General features: G+C 40.2%; 2 protein-coding genes across 11 annotated transcripts in view; one reads left to right on the top strand and one right to left on the bottom strand.

Annotated features, from left to right (window-relative positions):
* Positions 1–14,392, bottom strand: part of UTP18 (UTP18 small subunit processome component) — a 37,764-nt gene extending 23,372 nt beyond the window's left edge. For 2 of the 4 annotated variants that reach the window (XM_060134691.1, XM_060134690.1), the window contains exons 1-7: positions 14,003–14,392; positions 12,261–12,373; positions 9,985–10,083; positions 7,897–7,964; positions 3,539–3,627; positions 1,873–1,998; positions 887–1,061 (exon numbers count right to left, since the gene is read on the bottom strand). In XM_060134691.1, the coding sequence (XP_059990674.1) occupies positions 887–1,061; positions 1,873–1,998; positions 3,539–3,627; positions 7,897–7,964; positions 9,985–10,083; positions 12,261–12,373; positions 14,003–14,332 (1,000 nt within the window). In that variant the 5' untranslated portion in view covers positions 14,333–14,392. The remainder of the gene's footprint in view (positions 1–886; positions 1,062–1,872; positions 1,999–3,538; positions 3,628–7,896; positions 7,965–9,984; positions 10,084–12,260; positions 12,374–14,002) is intronic. The other 2 variants (XM_060134689.1, XM_060134688.1) reach the window with 2 other exon arrangements.
* Positions 14,007–21,255, top strand: part of MBTD1 (mbt domain containing 1) — a 68,353-nt gene continuing 61,104 nt past the window's right edge. For all 7 annotated transcript variants that reach the window (XM_060134685.1, XM_060134686.1, XM_060134681.1 and 4 more), the window contains exon 1: positions 14,007–14,796. The gene's annotated coding sequence lies outside the window, so the exon portion shown is untranslated. The remainder of the gene's footprint in view (positions 14,797–21,255) is intronic.

Consider the following 21,255-nt stretch of genomic DNA (forward strand, 5'->3'; position numbering starts at 1 on the left):
AAAACCCCTTGGAAAGGATCACTGAAAGTGTCAGGAACACAGGAAAGACCAGACCAGAAACACTGAAAATAAACTTCATAAATGTTTCTAAAGTTGGCCTTACTCACTTTTAACCACTAGCAGAAAAAAGGCTGTACAGAGCAACCTGTAACCTTTACAGCCCCACATATGTGCAATTTAACAGGGAGACTGCCAGCAAGCTGTAGCGTATGACAACACCTCCCAAGATTTATAATGTTAACCCAACCAACTTCATTACAAGGACTTTAGTTCCCAAAGGATTCATGAAGGTGTCATTATATTTTTGAGGTAATGGGAGTAGGAGAATGCAGAAGACGAGATAAGGCAGAGGAAAGATAAATTTTTATCTGATAAAAAAAGATGTATTATTTAAGTAGTTCATTCTTCAAAATACATTACAAATTCCAAAAGCAGTGCTTTATTTCCTTTAAACGTAAACCAAAATTGTATTATAACAAACAGCAGAAGAACTGGAGGGCACCCAAATTACAGATCAGAGGAGTGAAATAATTTGTCCAAGGCAGTAGAACCCAGGTCTTCTAGCTCCCAGGCTCATGTTCTTTCTGCTACAGCAACTGCTAATTTTACAGCCAAGTATTTGCAACTGCTTTTCTGGTCTAGGGGAATATATATTTGCAAATTATGATTTTCTTCCCATAGGTACTCAGTAAAAAGTCAGTTCACTTTTTTCAAACAGGTTATCTCAACAACACGACATTTTCCAAATACTAAAACCAAAGAAATCCTTATTTTTAATAATTCTATGGGGAGGAAAAAAAGTGGTTGTAATACTGTTAAACAAACTCAACTATGGGCTGGGGGGGAGGGAGGTGCGTGTCAGCTATATGTTCATTAGAAACCTTACCTCTTACTTGATGCACAGGAATTAGCTTTCCAGCCAGCATATCATAGACATAAAGAACCTTGCTGTGAGTACTCGTGGCTAAAACCTCTTCTCCATTAGCACTAAAACAAGCTTTAAAGATTGGAAACTTTTCCAAATAGATGCTCTGAATCTTAGGATTTGTTTTTCCATCAACCTATAAGGAAGTACAAATATTCCTTTTGATTATTTCCACAGACCATGTAAGCTGATTGTAAACACTTTTCACTACAAGTCTTTTTTTTAAATTTTATTTATTTATTTTTGGCTGCAGTGGGCCTTCATCGCTGTGCACGGACTTTCTCTAGTTGCAGTGAGTGGGGGCTACTCCTCATTGCAGTGCACGGGCTTCTCATTGTGGTGGCTTCTCTTGCTGTGGAGCAAGGGCTCTAGGCACATGGGTTTCAGTAGTTGTGGCACGTGGACTCAGTAGTTGTGGCTCATGGGCACTAGAGCACAGGCTCAGTAGTTGTGGTGCACAGGCTTAGCTGCTCTGCGGCATGTAGGATCTTCCGGGACCAGGGATCAAACCCGTGTCCCCTGCATTGGCAGGCGGATTCTTAACCACTGTGCCACCAGGGAAGTCCCTACAAGTCTTCATTTAAAAATGCATACCTGGGGCTTCCCTGGTGGCACAGTGTCTTTCCCTGGAAAGACATTTCTAGGGCATCAAGTGAGTAGAAAGGTGCCACTTTAGGTAAGATGGCGAGGAAAGACATTTCTAGGGCGTCATGTGAGCAGAAAAGTAAGAATGAGGGTTTCCCTGGTGGCGCAGTGGTTGAGAGTCCACCTGCCGATGCAGGGGACGTGGGTTTGTGCCCCGGTCCGGGAAGATCCCACATGCCATGGAGTGGCTAGGACCGTGAGCCATGGCCGCTGAGCCTGCGCGTCCGGAGCCTGTGCTCCGCAACGGGAGAGGCCACAACAGTGAGAGGCCCAGGTACCGCAGAAAAAAAAAAAATGCATACCTGAAATAGCGATACAGCATTATCTAATCCAGCGACCATCACAACCTGTGCACGAGGATGGAACTGCACAGACGAGATCCGAGCAGTAGTAGGACGTTCAGCATTAGCCTGCTGGCAGTGCTTCATCTACAGAAAAATAAAGCTGGAATTTTATCAATTCGAATGGGTTAACATTATTTTCTTTAAAGCATGAAGACACTATAAAGTAGTTTACAATGCAGAAGAAAGTGCACTGGAAGAGTAACCAGAAGACCACAGCTCTGCTACCAACTAGTATTCTAGTACAGCGCTTTACCATACAAGAATCCATTTTTCGGGGGCTTCCACTACATTGAAAATGCAATTACATAAAAAACACAGTATCGTATGATGTTTTCTTTGTAACCCCTGAAGATAAATTTTTGTGGTGACTACATTTTCAATGGAGGTGAATTCACCCTATGAGGAGCTAAATGAATTATCTGCACAGGGTGGGGAGTGACAGAACCACTCTAATAATTTACCATAATAAGGTCCCCTCTCACCATCTAAATTCGCATGCTACCCTTTTATAATGGGGAAAATTATGTCAAAGAGAGAACTGTTCATTTGGCATATATTTAACTGAAGCAAGTGCTGGGTAGGCACTTGGTTACCACAATGAACAAGTGAGACACAGTGATGAGTTAGACAGTAACTAGAGTAAGCCACTTCAGATAGGATGGCAAGGAAAGACATTTCTAGGGCATCATGTGAGCAGAAAGGTGCCACTTTAGGTAAGATGGTGAGGAAAGACATTTCTAGGGCGTCATGTGAGCAGAAAAGTAAGAATGAGGGCTTCGCTGGTGGCGCAGTGGTTGAGAGTCCGCCTGCCGATGCAGGGGACGTAGGTTCGTGCCCCGGTCTGGGAAGATCCCACATGCCGCGGAGCGGCTGGGCCTGTGAGCCATGGCCGCTGAGCCTGCGCATCCGGAGCCGGTGCTCCACAACGGGAGAGGCCACAACAGTGAGAGACCCGCGTACCGGGAAAAAAAAAAAAAAAAAAAAGTAAGAATGAGTTGGCCACTGGCAGTGCTTAAAGAACACATGGAGGGATGAGCAAGAGCAAGGGTTCAGGGGCAAGAAAGAACTTGGCATGTGCCAGAAACAGAAAGAAGGCCTGTGTGGCATGAGTAAGGAATAAGAGGAAAAGGCATCAGATGAAGCTGAAGACATCGGCAAAGGCCAGATCCTGTGAAGGGCAGTGTAGACTATGGTAAGGAATTCAGAAGTTTTCAAAGAGCAATGAAAAGTGACAGGACATGATATTTGATTTTTAACAGATCCCTCAGGCTACTATAGGAAGAACAGTTTAGGAAGAAGGAAAGTTGAAGTGGAGAATCTAGCCACAAAGCTGTTGCTATGCACTGGGCGAGAGATGAGAGCAGCATGAACAAGGCTGGTGCCAACAGAAGGAACAAGAAATGCAAAAGGAGGAAGCAAATAACATTCCTAAAAAATTCCTGGGAACATAATTTAATCTTGTTTTTGCAAAAGGTAAAAAACCTAACACAAATATTTACCAAGGCAAAATGATAGCAAGCACATTTAATCCCACAGATAACAGGAATCCATACATTTGTAACTGGGAAGTATATTGGATTTCAGAGGTAATTAGTTGGATTGACCCAATTTTACTGATTCTCACCTTTAAGATTCCTTTAGGAAGAGAGGTTGATGTGGATATGAAATTCCCAGTCCTTTGCAACAAATCATCTTCATCCTCTTCACTTTCATCTAAATCAAACAAACCCACAGGCTGATCTTCAGAATCAATGAGATGGCCATTACCTATCCCAAACATCTATATTTCAAACTTCAACTCCCCTCCCAGTCTCCCAACCTCAATCGTTTTATTTAAGCTGCAACTGGTAAAAGTAAAACAGCAAAATAAATTTGAAGGAGAGGAAAACGATGACAAGACCTCCATGTATATGGTTAAAATCAACGCCTGACTCTGGAACAAAAGACACGCATTCACTACAGTGACTAAAACAACATGAAATGAAGATGAAACGGAGTCAGCATTTAATTTAAAAAGACAAACTCGTAACAGTGGCAAGATGGGCAACAGGATGAACAGCAGATCCAGCTTAACAACTCACAGGAAAAAGAACTAGAACTTTTAGCTGACTGAAACAACAATGCCAGCAAACTGTGTATCAACACTTCCAAGAGAGGTAATAGGGCTGCTTTTCCCCTGGAGATGACTGACGATTCTAGTAAAGAAAGCTGAGAAGCTAAGCAGAGTGTTTAAAACACTTGTAGGGTTAAGAGAGCAAAAACTAGTACCAAAAGCCCTCTAAGGTTCCTAAGGAGTCTGGTAAACCACCAGGCTCTGGATTGTTGCCACAAAAGGCTATACATAAAATTAAAGGTGAAATCAAAGAATTACGAGAAAATCTCCCAAGAACGGAAACCCGGCATTGAATCCTCACACTCTCTCACTAGAATAAGATGTTCTAGGATTGCTAGTGCCCACTGCCCAACCACCTACCCAAAAACAAACATACAAATTCTCTGGAGAAAGATACCATTGTCCTAGACCTCTAGTTAATCAATACTATTTCTCATATACAGTGCCCACCACTCAATGACATATAACCAGGTAAATGACAAGGTAAGATAACTTAACTGAAAACCTAAAGAAAAACAAACAATCCTCACAGGAGATCTAGATAATGAAGTTATCAGACATAAAATTTTTAAATATTACATTTAAAACTCATAGAAAAAGAGATCAGGTCTGTGGTTAACAGAGATGGAGGGTAACGTGAGGGGAATTGGATGAAGACAGTCAAAAGGTACCAACTTCCAGTTATAAGAAATAAGTACTAGGGATATAATGTACAACGTGATAAATATAACTCTGCTGTATGTTATATATGAAAGGTGTTGACAGTAAATCCTAAGACTTCTCACCACAAGAAAAAATACTTCTTTTCTACTTCTTTAATTTTTATCTATTTTTATCAGGAGATGATGGAAGTTCACTGAACTTATTGAGGTAATCATTTCATGATGTATGTAAGTCAAATCATTATACTGTGCACCTTAAACTTATACAGTGCTCTATGTCAATTATATCTCAGTAAAACTGGAAGGAGGGCTCCCCTGGCGGCACAGTGGTTGAGAGTCCACCTGCCGATGCAGGGGGTCACGGGTTCGTGCCCCGGTCTGGGAGGATCCCACATGCCGTGGAGCGGCTGGGCCCGTGAGCCATGGCTGCTGAGCCTGTGCATTCGAAGCCTGTGCTCCGCAACGGGAGAGGCCACAACAGTGAGAGGCTCGCGTACCGCAAAAAAAAAAAAAAAAAAAAAAAAAAAACTGGAAGGAAAAATAATAATAAAAAATAAATAAAATAAAAAATTTATGTTTAACATATTAGAGATAATGAAAGGCAAGACTCAGAATTAAGCCAGAGAACTAGACTATTAAAAAAAAAGAACGAAATGGAAATTCTAGAACTGAAAAACAGTAATTAAAACTAACACCCCAGTGGATGGTGTTAACAGGATATCAAAATTACCTGAAGAGAGAATTAGTGGTCTGGAAAAAGGATCAGAAAAAAATATCCAGACTAAAGTACAGAAAGCAGAAAGACAGAAGATACAGAAAAGAACACAGTCTACAGCCATACCACCCTGAATGCACCTAATCTCATCAGAAAAGAACAAAGAATGCTTTAAAAAAATTTTTTAACATACATGTAATTGGTATCCCAGAAGGAAAGAAAGAATGGAACAAAAACAACGTGTGAAGAGATAACAGGCAAGAATTTCCAAAACTTAGAAAAGACATGTAGCCAGATTCAACAGCACCTATGAAGACCAACCAGAATACAAAGCAAGCTAAAAACACTGGAATACTGCAGCAGGGGGCTGGGGGGTGGGGGGTGGGGGTAAATAAATTGACAAAACAGCAACAATAAAACTCCATAATATTAAGGAATTACTACTGATTTCTGAAGGTGTATGATAATAGCATTATAGCTGTGTTTAAAGGGAGGAGTACTTCTCTTTCAAAGATGCTCAATCTAGGGACTTCCCTGGTGGTCCAGTGGTTAAGACCCCGTGCTTCCACTGTAGGGGGCACAGGTTCAATCCCTGGTCAGGGAACCTGCATGCCAGTGGGCCAGTGCGGGGGGGGAAGGTAATTCAGGAAAAAAAAAAAAGATAATCTAGTATTTACAGATAAAAACAAATAATACGTTGGAGATAACCGTGAAGCTGGGTTGTAGTCACCACTCCGCCAATAAGTATACCTTGGACAAGTCACTTCTATCTTTTTGAACTTTACTACTGTCATATGTACAATTAAGGTATTAGACTTGGATATCCCAGATAGTAACAGACTGGCTAACTGTTGACCTAATTCATTTCCTTTTTCTCCTGGGCACAAAGACAAACTATATTTCCTCGTATTGCATGCAGTTAGTGTGGCCTCATCACTGAGTTCTGGCCAATAAAATGTAGGTGAAAGTATCACGTACCACTTCCAGGACAGGACAATAAAAACTTCCCTTGGTGAGTTCTCTCTCTTCTCCTATAAGTCAACTGGTGGTCAATATCCTAGGCAACATTGGAAGAGCCAGCCTGAAGATGGCAGAACGTCTATAAACTTGGGTCCCTTAAGTAGAGCATCACCTTCTCACCACCTCAATTGTACTCATAGGAAAAAAAACAATTCTACTGGATTAAGCCACTGGGATCTGGGAGATTTCCTGCTTCAATGTCAGCATAAACCTAATCTATATCTAAACTGCTGTAGTTCTATGAATCCAATATTCTAAAATGGATAATAAAATTATATTTCATCCAGGGCCAAAAAAAAAAAAAAAAAAACAGTGACAGGACAAGATGATTAACATATTTAAAAAAACCCGGAAAGACATTTCTCAAATAACAAGACTTTTATATGAAAGAGAGATAAGATTATATCTCTTCGAAAGGTAGGACTACAGTGTAGGGAGGCTAAATTTCAATAGTAAAAAAATTACAATTAGTTTTTAAAGAGAAGAAGAAAAGAGGAAGAAATAGTCTAATAAAGAGCACAACATTATTTGAAATATTTAAGCAGAGGCTAAATTATCATCTAACAGATGTTATAGAGAAGTTTCTTGCAGGAGATAAAGTCGGGCTACATCACTAAGAGTCCTTCAACCTCTAAAAGTATCTGGTTGGAAACCAGAAAGTAAGTTTCTACTTAATAACAGATTGAGTTTTCTAACAGAATTATATAAAACTGGCTCCTTGGAAGGGCTCTCTATACGTGAATACCATGAAGACTGACATGGGTGGGGAGATGGGAGGGAGAGGTGATGATGATAATCAAACAGAGGTTCATCAGATACCAAAGATGCTAAGAAAGGAGCTCCTGTATTACAATGGGAGGATATACTCTGGAGTTCCTCAAGGATTTCAGAAGTCAATTCCAAGGCTAAAATTTATAACTCCAAGAACTCAAATCAGATCTTGGCCAAACCATCCATATAAATAATATCTAAACTCAAAGATCTAAACAGCAGAAAACAGTTTTGGTACAAGTCAAACTTAAAATCTGCAGTTGAAAAATAGGTTTTTAGAAAGTGAATAATCATCTGGGCCTAACCTGACATGTGCTCCTTAGAAAGACATTCCATTTCCTAGTGGATAGCTAGATCAGCTGCTCATGTCTTTGGAAGGGGCTCTGAATCAAGAAATAACACTACTACTTATTTTTTACTTAATCTATGCCATAATGTAACACAGTTCTGTTGAGGAAAAACATCATAAAATCCATCCATTATTGTCTCTACAAGTAAAGAATATGCTACTAAGTACCTCTTACACTATTGTAGAAGAGCTTCCTTCAGAGAAATGATAGACTTCAAAACCAGACATAAAACAAAAAAAAAAGACATATTTCAAACACCAGGTTTTAACAAGCCTCGTGAGAAACCTCAAACAATAACAGAACAGGAATAGGAATCTATTTACCAACTTAAACAGAGGTGTCAACACTCACCATCTGAAGATGTTTTCCGCTTATTGGTTTCTGCCCAGGCAGGTACTCCCCCCATGGCATGCTGAAATCTAAGCAAAAATGTAAAAATAAAATATTGTAGTGACCACTGTATTTATATAGAGTTTAATACATCTCAAGAATATAGGTCAGAGCATGAATAGAATCTCTTCCAAAGAAGTTATCATCTTTCAGAAAAGAAGGGCCACTCACACAGGATAGTCCTAAATTGGTAATAACCACCTGGATACATATTTGTTGTTATTTATTTACATCTAGTTACATAGTTGTCTTATTTGCACATATCAACACACCAGATTTGGTGACTAAGTAAAGAAATAGAAATCTCTTTGTGGTTATAAATCAATGCTATAGTACACAGACTACACAAAAGAATACTAGAACATGTCTGAAAGAAAACAACCAGATTGGTAAAATAAACAAAACTTCATCATATATCCTTTGCATAAAATGGGAGCATTTCATCCTGGAAAAAGTAAGCTTCAGGAGAAGCATGACAGTTATATTCTGAAGGGCTGGTATTTGGAAGCCTGAAAAGAATCTTTCTGTTTAATGCAGAATCACAGACAAGTCCACCAAACTAAGCCCACTAGCCATAAGTAACTAGAAAACTGGACAAAATATGTGAAACTATTTTCAGAAATTGGACAACAGGCAACATAGGACTATGATCTCTAAGAGAAGAAAAATAACAAGGTGAGCAATGCCATTACTGGGATTTTCCCCTCAAGGCATTTTTATAAGACCCTGACACAGAAACAAGGAGAAAAAGATCAGACTTGAAAGAGGCTGAAACAACACGAATTTGAGGGGCAGTCAACTGTAGAAGAAAAAGAGAAAGAGCTCCAGAAATCTGCACAGGGGTCCACAGACACTTCTTCTGAATACTAAACTGCACACTCATAGGATGAAACTCCATGAGGTCAAGCAAAGAACTACTAGGGGTCTGTAAGTTGCACAGAACCAAAACTCAGATATTTGAGTTCAACCAGTCAGAGGAAGGGTCCTTACTGAACACTCAGGGCATTCAGGAGAGATCCCAGGAAGGTCATAACTTAATAATGGGGCTAAACCAGCCTAGAATAAATGCTACTGTAGAAGAAAGCTAAAAACAAATCCTGAAAGGATCAAAGTGATTTCCAAGTCAATTAACTGCCTGCCAAGGCAAAGTTCAATACACATTAAAAGCAAAAAACAAAATCCAGACACTGAACAACATTCACACTGCCCAGAATCCAATCAAAATTACTAGATATACAGAGAAGCAGAAAAACATGAACCATAACCAGAAGAAAAAGCAGTCAACAGAAACAGAAATGACCGACCTGACAGAATTAGCACACAAGGACTTTAAAATAGCTAATACACATAAAAAGGAACAAAATTGTGCCATTTGCAGAGATGTGGATGGACCTAGAGACTGTCATACAGAGTAAAGTAAGTCAGAAAGAGAAAAACAAATACATTATGCTAACACATATATATGGAATCTAAAAAAAGAAAAAAGGTTCTGAAGTACATAGAGGCAAGACAGGAATAAAGACGCAGACAGAGAATGGACTTGAGGACATGGGCAGGGGGAAGGGTAAGCTTAGACAAAGTGAGAGAGTGGCATGGACATATATACACTACCAAATGTAAAACAGACAGTTAGTGGGAAGCAGCCATATAGCACAGGGAGATCAGCTCGGTGCTTTGTGTCCACCTAGAGGGGTGGGATAGGGAGGGTGGGAAGGAGATGCAAGAGGGAGGAGATGTGGGGATATATGAATAGCTGATTTGTTATACAGCAGAAACTAACACACCACTGTAAAGCATTTACACTGCAATAAAGATGTTAAAAAAAAATATCATTGATTATATTTAAATGGTGGGATTACAGGTTTTTTCCAAAGTTTTTTGCACTTGATTCCTTCTCAGGCCCCCATACTAAAACTTAATCATGTCTTCCAAGAACAATGCTCTTCCAATTCAAAATGGAAATCTGACTACCCAAGAAGCCAAAGACTGAGCAAATCAAAATACTGGTTATAAATACATCTTGGCAAACCTATAAAAAAGGACACTTACTCTTCCTTAAGTCTCTTTTGAAGCTCATCTTTTGAAAGTTTATTTTCACTGGCATTTTTCATCATATCTTTCCGAAAACGATTGTTCATCATGTCAACCCTATAAAAAAAACAGAAAACAGCATGCTTTCAATAACTTAAAGAATCAACATAAATAGTTGCTGCCTTTAGTATTTTGAGCAAACAACACAGGTCAAGATTTATAAGATGTGGAACGTCTCCAATGCACATTCTCCATTCTTCCCGAAACAAAAAGGAATCTCCAATATTTCGGATCATCTAGTTTACCCTTTGAAGACCTATTTCAAATTCACAATTACTTATCTAGACACAGCTTATGCCATTCACCAAAATAAATACCAGGTAAATCAGAGTAAAATACAAAAAAACAAAAAACAAAAAAAAACAAAACCCAAACCTTAAAATACTGTGAAGGAAAAATACAGGCAAATATTTCTCTCTGAAGAACTTTTTACTAAAAACAACAGCAAAAAAAAAAAAAGGAAAAGTGTCATAGACTTCACTACATCAACATTAAAATATTCTGTGCATCAGACAACATTAAAACAAACTTAAAGGCAAACAAAAAGCTAATGTGCAATAAATTTGACATATAAAGGTTTGAAATTCTCAATATGCAAGGAGCTGATATACTAAAATCATTAATAAACAGTCTCATCTGCCATTTGCAACAACATGGATGACCCTGGAGGACGTCAAGCTAAGTGAAATAAAACAGACATCAAAGAGAAGTACTGCATAATCTCACTTACATGTGGAATCTGAAAAGAGTAGAATACGTAGAAGCGAAGAGCAGAATGACGGTTACCAGGGGTGAGAAGGTAGAGGAAATAGGGAGATGTTGGTTAAAGGGTACAAAGCTGCAGTTACGTAGCATGACTGCAGTTAATGACAATATTGTACACTGGAACTTAGCTAAGGGAGTAGATTTCAGGGGCTCTCACCACAAATAAAAATGGTAACCATCTGAAGAAATGGAAATGCTAATTAGTTCACGTAACTATAGTAATAACTTCACCGTGTATACATATAGCAAATTATCATGTTGTACACCTTATGTACAATTTTTATTTTAAAAATAAAAAAACAAAATGAAAGTCTCCAGTAGACAAATACGCAAAGACATAATGGAGACTACTTTTAAGAAAAACCAACAACTAATAGTTTTCTCAACACAAGTTAGATGTTTCCTACCCTAAACTGTCACCCTAAACTGACAATGTCTGAAAAAAGAGAAATCATTGCTTTTATTTTTTTTTAAGATTTTTTTGATGTGGACCATTTTCAAAGTTTTTATTGAATTTGTTACAATATTGCTTCTGTTTTATGTTGTGGGTTTTTGGCCGCAAGGCATGTGGGATCTCAGCTCCCCCACCAGGGATCGAACCCGCACCCCCTGCACTGGAAGGCAAAGTCTTAACCACTTGGACCGCCAGGGAAGTCCAGAGAAATCATTGCTTTTAAAATGGAGTGAAACGGACACTTTTCAATGGAAAGGTAAATTAGCAGAACCTCAGGGTCAGCCTGGCAGTATTTATCAAGAACCTTAAAAATGTCTGCTCTTTGACTAAGTTCATCTACCTCAAAGAATCTTTCTTAAATAATTTTAAGTAGAAAAAGATTTATGCATAAAGATGCTCATCTCAACATCAATCTATTAAAAGGAAAAATATTTATCCAACGATAGCTACGTAAATTATGGTTAAATCATATAATGGACTATAATACATCCATTTTAAAATGTTTATAAAGGTTTTTTTTTTTTAATTGGGGAAAATACTTGCAATACAATACATTCTCATCTTAAGGTACATATTGTACATTATGGCTAACTTTTTTTGGTCTTTTCTCAATTTCAGGCATTGTGTTAAGAGTTCTACATACACTATTTAATCTCAAGAGCCTTCTGATATAGTTACTATTATCCCTATTTTACACATGAGAAAAGGTAGGTTCCAAACTTGCCAATGGTCAGTTAGGAACTGGCCAAACTAGGAGGCAAACTCAGGTCTGACCCCAAACACTGTGCTCTTTTAGCTTTTCTATACAGCAGAGAAGAAAGAGGGAGAGATGTATGCCAACATGTTAACAGTGGTTCTCCCTCGGTGATGGGATTATGAATGATCTTTGCTATACTTTCCAGTATTTTTCAAGTCTTCACGTACTCACATATTCAGAAAGAGAACTTTCTGAAAACCTGCAAAGTAACTTTTGAAGAATCCAGAGGGACTCCAGAAGAAAAATTAGGCAACCTACATCTCCTCATCTTCATCTTCTTCATCCAACCAAACTGGCTTCTTCTGAGGTGGAAAATTATCTTTTGCTTCATTCTCCACTTCAGAGTCACCTGAGTCTTCTTGTACTTGAACCTAGAAAAGACAAAATACCCACAAGCACTGAGTCTTTCATACTCCATGGTGGCAGACTTTGCAGAATGGTGGCTTGTAGAATGCTTTGTTTTTATGGCCCTCTTATCAAATTATGGGACAGAATGCTACCACAGCAAATGCTGGAGATCGAACAGAAAATGAGGAGATTAGAGAATGGCACCCCCCGTTGGACACATGAGGTAAGATTGGAATAGTCAAAGAGTCAACTTGCTGAAAGGAAAAAACCAAGTAAGACAAGTAAAAAAGGTAAGTTGACAGATGAATAAAGGAGCAGGGAAAATCACAGAACTACAGAAATCACAGGACCAAAGGCAGACACCAAAGATAAAATAACATGACTGAATGTCATAATTAAGTCATATTTCATATTCATAAACATACTTCTCCACTTTTCTTAACTGTTCTTGACCCCTCACCTCCTCAAGAAACTTTATACTACCCAAACAAATCTAAATCTAGACCACAGAATTTCACCTGAAGTGAGCTTGAGAGCTTTCCCAAAACCACATGATAGAAATGTCCAAATGATTTCTACTTGCACGATTATTGGCCTATGATCCTTCAAAGCCCAACAAACCCCACCACACTTAAACTGTTTCTTTTCCCGAATTGGAAACTGTCACACAGTTCAGCATTTTTCCAGTAGCATTTCTCTATCTCCCAACTAGATTCTGCAACCTCTCCCATAAGCACCCAAATGAGGTTCTGGCAATCAACTGATACTTGCTAGGTCTGCATTCGCTTATCAAACTGAGTAATTCTCAGTAAGGCTTTGCTTGACTACCCTATGTAAAATTTCACAGGCCCCCTCGACACACGCTTATCTCCCTTTTTTGAACGCCTTTATTTTTTTTTTCCTTCAGCACTTCACTGACATAACTTGAATTTTATCTTCTGCCTCTGCCACTAAGTATCCAAGCTCCAAGAAGGCAGGGATTTTTGTTAGTTTTCGTCCACTGCTGTTTCTCCTCTAGTGCCTAGAAACTGCCTGGGACTCCCTATATTGGAAGAAAAGACAGGTATAGGATTAAAAAAAAAAAAGCATGCAAAAAAATTATAATCAATTAATCATGCAGGGTTTGCACTGCCAGGAGAAGTATCTGGCGCCAAACTGGCTCACAAATATTACTTTAATAGACGAATACACGGTCACTCTCAAAAGTTGGCTTATCAACCACTCGATGTGGTTGTTAAAACAGACTCCCAGGCCTGTGCCCACAAATTCTGATTTCACAAACGAAGTGGAACCCCTGAATCACAGCAAAGTATTGAGGCAGGCGATTGAATGACCAAGAGAGAAGAAACACTGAGTCTGGGGAGAAAACAGTGGAACTGAGCCACTGCCACTAATCGAAAGATGCTCACGATTAGTTGGCTAAACAAATATGTGTTGAGCTCCTGCTGCATACCAGGCTCAGCGGCTCCCTCGGGGGCGGAGAAAGGCGCGGTCTCCGCCCTCCCGGGACTTTCAGTCTGGCACCCCGCGGCGCCCGCATTCCCGGTTCCCTCCCACCTGAACGCTCCCCTGCGCCACAGGTCGCCCAGGCTCCGCCCTCGGAGGCACACCGCCCACCGAGCGCCCAGCCCGCACGTCGCGGCCTCCCTTACCCGCGGGCCCCGCAGACGCCGCAGCAGCGCGTCCTCGTCGTCCTCGACGTCGCCGAAGACCAGCTCCTCCAAGCACCGCTCCACGGCCGGCTTGTCCTCCTCCAGCGTCTGGCGGTTCCGCTGCCGGAGCCGTCTCTCCTCCTCGGCCGCGACTACGGCGGCCGCCGCGCGCGGCCGGGCCGGCGATTTCCGCTGAAATGAAGGAGCAGCCTTTTGGAGCGGCCCGTCCGGCCCCGCGGCTCTATCGTCCGGCCTCATTCGGGTCTTCCGGTCTGGTCTCGCTCCGGCTCTCCGGTCCGGTCTCGTTCGGCTCCTCCGTTCCGGCGGCATGGTTCGGTTTGAGAAGGAACGCAGGTGCTCACGTGGATCCTCACTGCGCGTGCGCCGAGGCCCTTGCTTTCCGTAGCGGCTGAGGCCACAGGGGGCCGGAAAGAGGCTGCACCGCCCTGTGAGCACGTGACCAGCACTGGCCCCCTTGTGTAACGCCCATCCCCTCACGAGCCCCTCCCCGTGTGGGAGTTCCTCCGAGAGAACCAATCTTCCGGGTGGAGGGGGAAGCGGCGTGACTGGAGTGGAAATTTTTTTCCAACACAACTTCGCAGCTGCAATTGATTGAAAGGAGCGCAAGAAAGCCAGGGTATAAACTGAGATGACAGGCTAAAACTGCTACTCTTCTTCCTAACTTTAACCACTCGACTTACACGAGCCCAATCGCCTTTTCCACCCCTTCGTCTTGGTACGGCCCTTGGAGTACGGAGCCTGCAGAGGGTCCCACGCTGGAAGACAGACGGAGGGTATGTAGGGAAGTGGGCCAATCGGGGCGCGGGTCACGGCGCAGGCGCGCTGGGGAGGGAGGGCTATGCTAATGTTGTTGATATCCTGGGGCCACCCGAGTTAAAGGGGGGAAATCCGGGGGCTGCCGCCGCCGCCACCGGTCTGGGCCCAGTCGGGGCCCCCCTGTAGTCGCCGTAGTCCCGGGGAGAGGCGCCTGCCCCCAGCTCGGGAGGGGGCGCCGCGGGCCCGGGGAGCACGGACAGCCCCTACCCATGAGGCCCTGATGGAAAACACAAAGGATCTGGTGAGAGCCGAGCGCGGCATCTGCTTTGTGTGCCAGGTTGGGGGGACGCCGGCAGCCCCCCGACCCCAGGAACCCCTGCAGCTCCCTGACCCCGCTCCCAGGCCTGCTTCTCCATCCCACGCCCCCTCCACCTCCGGAGCCCCCCTCCCCCTACCGGCCGTTAAACGATTCGGGGGTTCCCCTCCCCCCATCCCCGGACTCATCAGGGTTCTCTCTATCCTCTTTACTTTTTGGAAGAAAAATTTTAGAAGAAAGTTCTCTTCGTTCCGGTCCCCCGTCCCCCTTCAGCTCTGGCTTGGGGAGAAAGGCTGGATTTGAGACTTCCCTTTTTGGCCGCCCAAGAATCGGGGAGTGGAGTCTTCACTTCTCCCAAGGGGGCAGAGTTTTGGTGCTTTGCAGGGGAAGGCGCCTCTCGGCTGTGGGGCAGGTGCCACGAGGCGTTTCGCACGTGGAGGTGGAAAAATTGAAAGGGGGCGGGGTGGGCACGTGTGGGATGGGAGAGGTGGGAGTGGTGATTGGGAAGCCGCCGCCTATTTGAAAGGGTTCTAAGTCGGTGGGCTTTTACGACCGTTGCGTTCTCTTTTGTGAAATAAGAATCCTAACATTTCAGAGTCGGAAGAGACATTAGAGGTCACCCAAAGCAGCCGTCCCCTGTGCAGCCTCTCTGACAAGTGGTAGGTAGCCTGGCCTCTGCCTAAACCCCTGCAAACACTGAGCGCTCGCTGCTGCCATGGAAAGCCCTTGCCGTTCAGTTCTGATTGTTGTTTGCCTACCCTTATTAGACTCTTTAGACTCATTCATGTCCTTATTAAGTGGATTCCCTTTTTACTTCTCAAATTTTCTCTCACATTCTCCTCACCCACTGCTCATTGGCCTATATTTTGTGTGCCAGGAAAGAACAGCAGGGAAGTGGGGGAAGGAGGGCTTGAGAGATAGTGAGGGCCGTCTGAAAACTTTGTTTTGTTACATTTGTCAGTTCAAATGTGCTGGCTTCTGTGTCTGAGAATGGTTGATATTTTTCTACAGGAAGTTTGGGAAATAGGATCTGGGAATTTCATGGCTGTTTTCTCTCACTAGTGCATCTTTTTAAAGTTAGAAATTTCAGCATTCTATCTCAAATCACATTTCTTGTTGCCTAAATCACTTTCCCTAAGGGATGCCTAAATTGCCTCTTGGAGATAGTACCAAAGCTGTTAGAAGCATCTCCTGGTAGAGGGATGATCAGAAGAACTGCACTCCCCACCACCACCTCCTTTTGACCTGTGTTTTCCTTTCAAGCTGGGCTTCCTGCTTGGGGCCCCTCCTTCACAATACATTCTCTTTTTCATTTCCAATTTTTAATGAGATATGAAATTTTTGCAACACTTTAATATTTGCCTAGAGTTTGCAATATTTTTCATGCTTCTTGTATTAGTATACATCAGTAGTTATCACTCGGTGGTTTAGATAGTTCAGTTCTACTATTGTCACTTAGCATTTTTCTAATACTCTCCTTCATTTGGTGAGCTATGCTGCTTCCAAGAGAAGTTTTATTGGCATAGGAATCTTGGGGGCACATGTTTTCCTCTTCCTAGCATGGTGAAGTGGGAGTCAAGACGTAACAGATAAAATGTAGAGGTAATGAATCTAGTATAAAAGCCAGAGAATAAATTTTACTTTAAACTCCCAGTCCCCCGGTTAAAATGTTAGAGCACAGAAATTGTTTTTTCTCCCCCTTTTATGACTTGGAGACTGTTGCTCTGCTCTAATGTGCTTACACTGTATTCTTTTTCATTTGTTTACCTCTACACCGATGAGTGTTTAGAAAGAAAATAGCTGTCTTTTTTTGCACCACCTCCTTCCCTGAATAACAAGTAGCTTCTACTTATGTAGAACCCCATACTCCACGCTTCTGGGTGCCTTGCAAATTATGGCAAAAACTGTCTGAATAAGTATCTGTTCATAAGTATCTTATGTTGAACCATGTTTTTTTAACTGTCCAGTTTTTAATTTTGTACACACTTTGACGTGTGATATTTTCTCTAAATCTAGTCACTAAAAGTTAACATGGGAATGAATACTAGATACTGATAAAAGTTAATGGAGCTGCATAATTCTGTCTTGAAAGTTTTCATTAACGTGAAATTCCCAAGTTCCTGTTCACTTTAAACATGAACTGTCATGACTTAAGCTGACTGACTTTGGAGACATTTGCATTCTAAACATACTAGACAGGAATGACTGGTTTTATTTTTAAAGAAGACACTACTGTATATTTTTATGGCTGGTTATATGTTGATTTAATTAGTGTCTAAACCTTTTCTTAGATGTTCAGAGGCTTCAAACCCTCAATTTCATCAGAAATTAAAACTATTTAAATTGTTTTAAATGTAACATAGTTGTCAAAGGAAGGTTAAACTATAGCTTAGAAGTGAAAACAACCTATTAATGTTATAAATACAAAACCACTAGATTACTGAAAGCCATGAGTTCTCAGTGATTTGAGTGACCACATCCTAAAATTAGACAAGTCACTATTCTTTTGGTTGCTCTTTGTTTCTCAATTGTTCATCTTTAAAATGTTTGCTAAGTAAGATTTAACTTTTTCATATTTATAATGTTAAGGTAAGCCAATTATCATTAGTTTCAGAGTTTCAGATCCAAAAGAAAGATAAAAACATCAGGATGGTAAAAGAGGAAGTAGTTAATAGTTAAACTAAGATATGCCTCCTAACACTAGGGTATTCTTAACTGTCCAAGGCTACTTTTAATTTTATACAAAAATTGCAGATTGTTTGATTTTAGTCATGAATTTTAAATAAGCCTTTGTTTTTTTAGGATTTTTTTTCCCACAAATTTAAAATTTCTTACTGCAACCCACAAGGAAGGGTGGAAAGAAAACAATTCCCATTTGAATAAACCCTAAATTTATGGGGATGAAGTGATGCAGTATGAGGGACACTGGCAGATTAGGTTAGCATTTCAATTCTGCCACTAAATAGCTTCATATGCCTTGTTGGACAAGATTCTGTGCCTCAGTTTTCTCATCCTTAGAGTGGAAAGGTTGGTCTAGAATTAACATTATCCAATAGAACTTTCTGCAGTGATGGAACTGTCCTATATCTGTGCCATCTGTATGGTGGCCACTAGCCACATGTAGCTGTTGAGCACTTAAAGAGTAACTAGTGTGGCTGAGGAGCCCAATTTTCAATCTCATTTAATCAGGTGTAAATTTAAATAGCCACATGTCTGCCACACTGGACAGATAATAGAACAGTGTTTTCCAAGCTTAGCTCATCACCACAATCACCTCTTGGGGATCTTATAAAAATACAAAACCTCCCTCTTGTGGGTGATCAATCAGTAGGTCTGCGGTGGAGCCTTCTTCAGAAAGGTTTATCAGATTGGTTAGAGCAATACTGCATGAGAAGATTTCTGAGCTCCCTTCTAGTTCTCATTTTAGTATTGATAACTTAAAATGTAATGTAGTAGAAATGAGCTACGGACAAAGTTGGCAAACTGGCCAGGCTCTGCCTCTGCCACCTCCTGACCTGTGATCTTAACGCAGGTTGCCTAATCTCTTCAGGCTTCATTTTCCTCATCTAAAATAAGGGCCAGCCAGGGATCAGCTGTGCCTTCCTCCCAAGGTTTCCGTAAACCTCCAGTCAGATGTGATGACCACTGTATAAGAAAATGGGAGCTGCTATAAATGATAAAATGTTAAGATATCTATCCAGAATCCCTTTTTCTTATTTCCCTTTTCACTGTTATTATCTAATTCCTACTTATATTGTAGAACTAGTTGTATACAATACGCATTAATTAATTTAGTAATTTCTTGTTGTCTCAACTATTTGGCCGTAGTTTATAGTCTAGTTTTAGGATGTGCATATTAAGTTTAACACTTTTTTGTACTTCTGGTGCTTAGCATAATGATTTGTATATATTGCTCAGTAAATGTTGGATAATACCATCTATTACTTTACTATTAGACTTCAAAATTTTAATTAGCTAGTTTCAGATTATTTTATACACCAGAGAAATAACCCCCTTGTGTGCATATGTGTGTTTAACTCTATTTCAATTGTTCCATTATTAATACCCTATAGTGTTTATTGTTAGTGATTGTGTATCTTTTGAGCAACCAGCTCCAAATATATTTTTAAAAGATAAACACCAAGAGAATGTCATCATTTTGCATCAGTATTTTTAGGTATATCAAATCAAGATGATGCTGAATAACCTATTTAACTTATTTTTGCTACATTAACGTTATAAATGCTCTTGTTTGATTACTTAAATTACATTTACACTTCAGCCCAGCCTTAATATGAATTCAGTTATTTGGAGTAGAATTGATAGCTGATAATGAATGATCTCAAAGACCCTCTTGGTTACTGTATTTCAGACTTAATTTTGACGAGGTCATCTTATTTTTAATTAGCTTTTCAGGTTCATACTTAAGGATTCATAACTTTCTTCTGAAGAACTGAAAGCGCATTCATGTGAATTATTTTATTTTTCAAACATCCTTCCTGTGTGGTAAGTGGTGTTTTCCTTATTTAGAAGAAAGGGAAACTGAGACCCAAATAATTGTTACATCCAAAGTCCTGAGTAATAGAACCAGGACTTGAACCCAAAGAGATAGAAATTTGTATTTTTTATATATCAAAGATAGCTTCCCTTTGCTCACTGTTGCTTTAAATCTTAGAGTATTGTTATGTAGAACATTGTCCTCTCCTGTCCTTCTCTGGGTACTTTTCACTTTCTCTAGGTGGGATGTTCAGGATATTATTGCTTTCAGTTTCGATGACTGTATTATTGACATGGACTTACTCTTTCACATTGAACTTGTGGGATACAAAAACCCAACAATCCCAAATCCTTACCATTTATTTTTCTCCTAATAGTAAGCTTAGAAAGCTTACTATTAAGCTTTCTATTTAGCCCAGTGAATTGTATCTTGATAGTGGTATGAGGAAGAAACCAGCAAGAGCTAAGTAGCTCTTACTGAGTCCAGTCATCATAGAGTATCTGTTAATTCTTATTTTGAACTTTGTCAGTTCACACATACAACTTTCAGACTTAAGGTTCTAGAAAACTTATATTCCATGACTAAATATAAAACTTTGATAATTATATGGGTCACTGTACCCTGTTAGTGTGGATAATGGAGAATTGGTTAACTTTTGATTAGTTTATTCATGTTGAAATTATGCTATTAGGACTTGGTTGCATATTTATATGTGCTTGCATTTAGAATCTCAAATATTTTCTGTAAAATTTCTCCTGGAGAGGTTTACACTTTTATTGCAACCTGTGGGGTGATTATACAAATAAGTTAATGGTTATACTTTTTAATTCCTTTGTAGATTTTATAAGGAGGAAGGTTCATCAGGGTTACAGTCACGGTAGGAAAATGAAATTCTACTGCAATTTATGACTTCCTACATTTTGTCACTCTAAAAACCTCTTTTTTGTTTTATTTTTCATTATAGAAGTGTTACATATTTACTGTTTTAAAAAAAAGAAAATGAAAAATATGGAAAAGTTAAAATTATCCTGCCATCCCATTCTCACACTGTTAACAGTTTAGCTATTCCTTCAGGATCTTTCTAAATGCATACATAAACAAACACAGATATATCAATCTGTGCATATACCAGCATATATTGTTTCTTTTAATAAAAAATGAGTCATATTATTCATATTTGGCAATTTACTTTTTTTCAGTATTTCAAATACTTTTTACTCAGTATTTTACCTGTAGTAAATCACCCCCCTACTGATGGTTAGATTGCCTTCAGTTTTTCACTATTACATTATTGCTGCAAGAAATATCCTTCCACATGGATTCTTGTGTCCTATGAGTATTTCTGAAGGACAGATTCCTGAAAGTGGAATTCCCTGGTCAAAGGCATGCTCATTTTTTTTAAGTTTTCATAAGTAATGCAAATTGCCTTCCAAAAAGATGGCATATGTTTGCCTTCCTACCAAGTGTATATGAGTGCTTTTTCTCCCATACATAAATTTGCCAATGCCAGATATCATCAGTCTCTCAATTTTTTACCAATTATTGAATTCTTTAGAGGTAGTTTATACTTTATAAAAATTAACTTTTATTTTTATAAAACAAATGCATGCACTTGATAGTACCATGTAAACAATAATAGAAGTGTACCCCCAAAAAGGATCC

The sequence above is a fragment of the Lagenorhynchus albirostris genome, chromosome 20, assembly GCF_949774975.1.
Source record: "Lagenorhynchus albirostris chromosome 20, mLagAlb1.1, whole genome shotgun sequence".
Classification (NCBI taxonomy): domain Eukaryota; kingdom Metazoa; phylum Chordata; class Mammalia; order Artiodactyla; family Delphinidae; genus Lagenorhynchus; species Lagenorhynchus albirostris.